The following is a 6,723-nucleotide window of genomic DNA, read 5'->3' as shown; positions in this document are numbered from 1 at the left end:
GTGTGTGTGTGTGTGTGTGTGTGTGTGTGTGTGTGTGTGTGTGTGTGTGTGTGTGTGTGTGTCTGTGTGTCTGTGTGTGTCTGTGTCTGTGTGTGTCTGTGTGTGTCTGTGTGTGTGTGTGTGTGCGTGTGTGCGTGTGTGCGTGTGTGCGTGTGTGTGTGTGTGTGTGTGTGTGAAGGAGAGAGAGAGAGGGGGAGAGAGATCACACTCTTACATGCATGTGGATTTAAAAAAACTCAGCCACATTCTGAAAAGTACTTTGAGGCTGTGCTTAAGAAATGAATAGTAATACAGCAGCGGCATGAATGATTTTTGTTTATCTGGGTAGTGGAGGCAATGGAGGAGCTCCTCTTTCCCTTGGTAATGATCCTGCAGAAAATACATAATAATAGATTTTAAATATATGTAAAGATTTTAATGGAATGACCACATTTATTGTTATTTATTGTTATTTATTATTATTACTATTCAGATGGACAGAGAAATGTGGCAAAACTGAATAAAATGTGGCAAAAACTGTTAAACCAAACATTCTTACCAGACTTGCTGGGGTATGTCTTAACGCTGGGAATGTAAGGATCAGGTGGGGGCAGCTCAGAAATTGCATGGAAGGAAAACCTCGTCTCCCATTCATCTAAAAAAAACAAAAAAACAAACAAACAAAAAAAAGAATCTTGTGGGTTTAATATCAGCCAAAGCTTGCAACATCACCAAGGACACCTCTCATCCATCCCATAAACTGTTTACACTCCTACCCTCTGGGAAGAGGTTCAGGTACCTGCACTTCAAGACCAGCAGGCTAAGGAACAGCTTTTACCCCACAGCAGTCTCCTTACTGAACTCTTCAACTAACTATTCCCTACTTACTATTTTGTTGCATAAATAAAAATAAATAGATAGATAGATAGATAGATAGATAGATAGATAGATAGATAGATAGATAGATAGATAGATAGATAGATAGATAGATAGATAGATAGATAGATAGATAGATAGATAGATAGATAGATAATTGAACAATGTTTTAGACTCATGGTATCTTAAGTATGTAACCTAGCGAACCAGAGTTAATGTATCCATTGATAGAGACTTAAGCACTTCTGTACGTCACTCTGGATAAGGGCATCTGCCAAATGCTGTAATTGTAAATGTAAATTTACAATTGCCCATTCAAATTGATGAACCCCTCAGAACTGCTGCAATATATCACTATATCTAATCTAATCTAATCTAATGTAATCTAATCTAATCTAATCTAATCTAATCTAATCTAATCTAATCTAATCTAATCTAAACTACAACCCAGGTGTCAACAGTGCTAACAACAAAGTGATGGCGGGGCTGAAGCTTTAACGTTTAGCAAAACCAACATCTAATAATCACAATGACACCAGATCAATTAATGAAATAATTTTGCACTTTACAAAAATAAAACATGGAGCCAAACTGCTCTTTGCATACAAAACAGGTGACCCCATATATATTTCTGTTACACTGTGGAGCTTCTGTCACTAAAACAAATTCCTCGCATGTGAAAACGTGCCTGGCAAAAAAAAGCTCTTTCTGATTCTGATAATCAGCAGAGATTATTAATCCACTCATTGGGGTTGTTTTGCTTTTTTAAGTGTAATTTTTTTTTGTTTTTTGTTCAAAAAAAAAAAGCAAGCATTAAGTCAGTTATAAGATTGAAGCCAAACGTTGTCTATAATTAAATGTTATGATTTTATGATAAATGTTATGATTTTGCTACAATCAGTCCAATAGACAAGTTAAAAATAAAGACATGTAGTACTGTGTTTCTTTTAGCCACTTGACTACTAAGAAACTAGTTTATGAACCCAGATATAAGGTATATCTTAATTATTGTTTTTCCAGACCGATTTTAGGTGTGTCATGCTTTTTATAACCACACAAAAGAGTTGTAAAGGAACAATGTGCATTTTAAGTCAGAATGAGGTTAGATACTGCATGTGGGGACATCATAAAGAGTAATCCTGACCACACAGTATTTACCTAATGGTGTCTAGCACTTTAAAAGGAGCATACTGAGTCTGCAGACAACTGACTCAGACTTATCATACTTACAGTTCATCTTTTAGGCCATTTCTAACTAAAAAAAATCGTGTGGCTTAATAAATGGGACCTTCCATGATATTTAGTGGTTTAACTTCTATACCTTTAAACTTCCTAAAAGGGTCAAAAAATCCATACTTGTGCTGTTTTGAGGTGAGCTCTGGTAGCCGTTGCCCATGGAAGCCCCAGGCTTATCTGGTGGAGGAAGAGGTCTGCCAGCTCCTCTAGTACCACTAGGGTGATTAGGAGGAGGTACAGGTGGAGGACCTCCTCTGCTGTCCCCTGGAGGTGGAGGTGGAAGAGGATCTATAACAAAAGATCCAAATTGTCATATCTTGTCAAACATTAGAAGATAAGAAAAAATAGTACATAAATTTGACCAAGGTCATACTAGATCGTATAGATGGGGCTTTTCCTGCTTGTGGGGGTCTTGAACTGGGTGGAGGTGGTGGTGGGGCAGACCCCCCAGTCCGTGGGACAGGTGGTGGGTTACTGAAAGAATTTCTTTTAGGAGCTGTACTGGTTGGCTCCTTTGCTGGTGTAGGGGGTAGTGGCGGCAGATCTCCTCTTCCTGAAGGGAGTGGTGGTGGGCCACCACCCACAGATCTTTGTCCTGGTTTATTTCCTGAGGGGGGTGGTGGTGGTAGTGATGACCCATCACCAGAAAATGACTTTCTACTTCCTCCTACAGATGGTGGTGGAGGGGGAAAATCATCTGACATAGAAGCAGGTGTAGGAAATGGAGGGTGGCTACTAGGGGGAACTGGAGGTAATGATTGCCTATGCGCACCTGTGGATGGTGGAGGAGGGGGGAAATCATCAGAGCTGCCTGCGGAATAGTGAGGCCGGATACTAGAGGGAACAGGAGGTGGTAATGATGACCTGTTTCCTCCTGCAGGTGGCGGTGGAGGGGGAAAATCATCTGACCTTGCTGTGGAAAACTGTGGCCGGGCACCTGTGGGAACAGGAGGTGGTGGTAGCGATGACCTGTTTCCTCCTCCCAGTGGTGGCGGAGGGGGAAAATCATCTGAGCTGGTTGTGGAAAAATGAGGCCGGGCACCTGAGGGAACAGGAGGTAACGAGGACCTGTTTCCTCCAACCGTTGGTGGTGGAGGGGGAAAATCATTTGAGGATCCAGAAGAAAATGCATTAAAAGATGGACGGGCGCTAGACGGAACAGGTGGAGGTGGAAAAGATGTTTGATTGCCAGGGGGAGCAGGATTTACAGGAATACTGGGGCGCCGTCCTGGTTGTACTGGTGGTGTTGAAGGGGAGCTTGGGAATCGACCTCCAGGTAAAGATGGAGGACCACCAGTATGTGAACTACGTGGAGAGGCAGATGAAGGGGAAGGCACAGGTGGAGTACTGCCCCTGTTCATATTTGTTCGCCCAGGAGTGTCAGGCAAACGAGGAGGAGCTCCTCCACTTGGTGCTGGGAATCTCCCTCCAGTGGGTGGCATAGGTGGCCTGGCTGCTTGGAGACATAAATGTGAAGAACTTAAACACTAGATACATATATTATATACAACACATTCATAGGTATTCATTAATAGTATTCATTAATAGTATTCATTTTTTTAAAAGTTGTGATGCTAATTACCAGGGCCACCTCCTGCAGATTTTAGTCTTGGCATCCCACCCTGAAACAGTCCCCCAAGTCCACCTGGGGCTCCACCACCACCACCACCACCACCACCTCCTCCTCCGCCTCCGCCTCCACCTTTGGGCTCTGTAAAACAGTTTTGTTATTGTTTGCTTTTAATATACTTGTAAGATATACATTAGTTATACCTAAAGTATAGTAGCAGAAACATGATTAAATTTGAGGTACTTACTATCGAGTATTGGACCACTACGGTCATTGGTGACAGTTTTTTTTAGGCGGGCGCCTTTGGAGATATCTGTGAGTAAAGCATTTCTTCCATGTTGTTCAGTTCTGGACAGGTTTGGTTTTTCAATATTTGCCTGTTGTTGTTGTTTTGTTTTTTTAAAAAAAAAACAATAGATAAACCATTAAATCAGTTAATAATAAAGCCCCCACTAGGTGGCAGTCTACAATAGAAAATGCTTGATGCTATTCTTTCTGAGTAGATCTTAAGTAAATTGTTTGTAGTAAGATAGAAACTGTCATGTTTCATACCGAAGCAAAGGTTGGAGGCGGGGGAGCTGGTGGGGGTGGAGGAACAGGCATATTCTGTCCGGTCTGCTCACTCACTCAAGCTGTAGCTGAATATACACACACACACACACACACACACACACACACACACACACACACACACACACACACACACACACACACACACACACACAAACACACACACACAAACGAATACAGGAAAAAATAAGTTGTTAACACCAGATTTGACAAGTGTCTTTTAACACCACTACCCCATTCACACTTACTAAATAATCAACTCATTTTACTCTCCAACACACGCTCAAAGACCGATTGTACATTCATCTGTTTCCTGTAAATGACACATGCTCACAAAGTGTGAATTCAAGCATTCAGCTAAGTAACTATACAGATGTATTCACATTCATGATTCATTAGAAAGTTTTTGAGAATTAGGATGGTAATGCATAATCCAACATACTTTTTGAATAAATAGGCCTGTTCCACAGCAGACTTAGAATAGGGGCAATATCCTGATTGTATTCCATGTCCGTGTGTGGGACAACTACTTTACACCATGTGACACAAACTCTGGTTTCTGTGATATTGTTGCATCAATACTGACATAAGTTATGGTCATTTGATTTTTATTTAAACATGGAAAGCTGTGCACATTCTTCTTTTCTACAATGGAAACTGAATGAAGCCAGTTGACAGTAGTTTAAGGCCTGCAGAACCTGTAAATGTAACCTCAATCAAAGTGGTTGCCCTCTTTCACATTTTAGATTTATATTTTGATTGATGATGGTATATAATGTATAACTAAATAGTGATGCATTAATTCTTAATTTATTTATATTTTATAGTTATAATACAATCAAATGTGTGTCAGCCCAATCTGTACAATTTGCTAAACAGAGTTGACAGCAACTTCCTGATACATAAGCTACTTATGAGAAACTCTAATACAGGCCTCTTCATTTCCTTTGCAGTTAGGGTTTCAGCCACAGACTAAATTTGTGAATTTTAACAGCATTTCAATACGGCTCTAAAAATGAGACTGAACGAAGAGACCTATATGTATTTTGATATTTTTGGACACCTTTTAATAATATATTTAGATTCAGTTGTTTATTCTGATGTGAACATTATTGCACTACGAGTTACTTAACTGTAAGAAGAAAGACAGGAACTTGCTGGTTTGGAAAACATAAAAAAAAAAGTGGAACCAAAACAGTCACAAGACAAATGGGATATGTTTCTAACAAAGAAAAAGAACACAAACACTTGAAAGGCTTTTATTCTTGAAAACATAATGATAAAAATAGTTAACAAAGAACTATAATTAATCAACAAATAAAGCTGTTTACCATTGGATTGAAACATGACTAAAATGTTATGTTATTTACTGTGTGAGTTTGAAATGTACAGGTGTTCAACGTGAATGCAAAAAAAAAAATAGGTCAAGACCAATGCCTTTTTAGCAACTTTCTCATTAAAGCTGTCAGAATGTCACCGGCTTTAAGTGATATACACATGATAGCTCAAAGAAACAGTGAAATATAATAGCAATATAGTTCTGCTGACAATTTAATCCACCTCTAAACTAAAGCTTTTTGTGTAGAATTTATGAGTGAAATATACATATAGATTTGTGAAATTCTACACAGTTTCTACAATTTCAAGAAGCTTTAGTTTTCTAGGAAAAGTAATTTACATTGTGAGAAATTTTTACAATAGAAAAGAGATGAACAGACGATATGGTTAACCTGTAACAACCACCCTTCTGCTTCAGTAGCTTTGTGAAAATTCATGTTTCCTCCTCTGAGTTTCCTCTGCAGCAGAGTCCAACAAACAATGCAAGAATCTTCACATGAAAAAAAAACACCAACCTTTGACAGCAGGGATGCCTCACTGGATTCCAAAGCTTCCCTTTCCTTCCTGCTGTTTCCAGAGTTTCCCCTCAATCTATTTGAGGAGAAGATGGACTCACCCGTGGTTGAAGTCAGAAGTCACAGAGAAGTATCACTGTTGTGCACACTGTTCCATTGCACTTCCTGTCTCTGATGCAGCCGACCAATCAGTAATTGTTTTTAGCTTCTAAGTGTGTGTGTGCGTGTGTGTGCGTGTGTGTGTGTATGTGTGTCCTTCACACATAGAATGGGGCATGCAAATGATCTCTACCACAGCATGTTTCCTTATCTCTTCATTCTGTATGAACTTTCTCAATTGTGTGAACTTTAAAGTAGCAGGTGAACTCAGTACACTGACAGAAAGAAGAACAAAGAGAGAAATATAGCCATAGATATGAAGATGTCAAAACTATAAACCCTGCTAAAAATGCCTAAGCACCTGCTATCTTTAGCAACACTGTAGTATTGATTTGCAACTAAGGTTTTATTCAATTTTGTACAGAAAATGTGTAATATGTGTAAAATGGGAATGCAAGGTCAGATTTTGTGAATATTAGCTTTCCAGGTCCCAATGAATTAATATAATTTATGTGAGAGATGATTTGCTTTTCAATCCAA

At 39.3% G+C, this 6,723-nt stretch overlaps 1 protein-coding gene across 2 annotated transcripts; it reads right to left on the bottom strand.

Annotated features, from left to right (window-relative positions):
* Nucleotides 1–145: 145 nt before the first annotated feature.
* wipf1a (WAS/WASL interacting protein family, member 1a) lies at nt 146–6,267 on the bottom strand. Of its 2 annotated transcripts, none has more exons than XM_027164824.2 (8): nt 6,085–6,267; nt 4,214–4,299; nt 3,909–4,038; nt 3,674–3,802; nt 2,465–3,547; nt 2,212–2,379; nt 539–634; nt 146–369 (listed from the first exon to the last, which is right to left on the bottom strand). In XM_027164824.2, the coding sequence occupies exons 2-8, from the start codon at nt 4,262–4,264 to the stop codon at nt 317–319; spliced, it is 1,710 nt and encodes a 569-aa protein (XP_027020625.2). In that variant the 5' UTR covers nt 4,265–4,299; nt 6,085–6,267; the 3' UTR covers nt 146–316. The 2 variants fall into 2 exon arrangements, with proteins under 2 accessions (XP_027020625.2, XP_027020626.2); XM_027164825.2 differs by having other exon boundaries at nt 2,465–3,544; nt 6,085–6,266.
* Nucleotides 6,268–6,723: the final 456 nt, after the last annotated feature.

Source organism: Tachysurus fulvidraco, chromosome 6 (assembly GCF_022655615.1).
Source record: "Tachysurus fulvidraco isolate hzauxx_2018 chromosome 6, HZAU_PFXX_2.0, whole genome shotgun sequence".
Taxonomy (NCBI): domain Eukaryota; kingdom Metazoa; phylum Chordata; class Actinopteri; order Siluriformes; family Bagridae; genus Tachysurus; species Tachysurus fulvidraco.
This window is presented reverse-complemented; position numbering and strand designations above follow the sequence as displayed.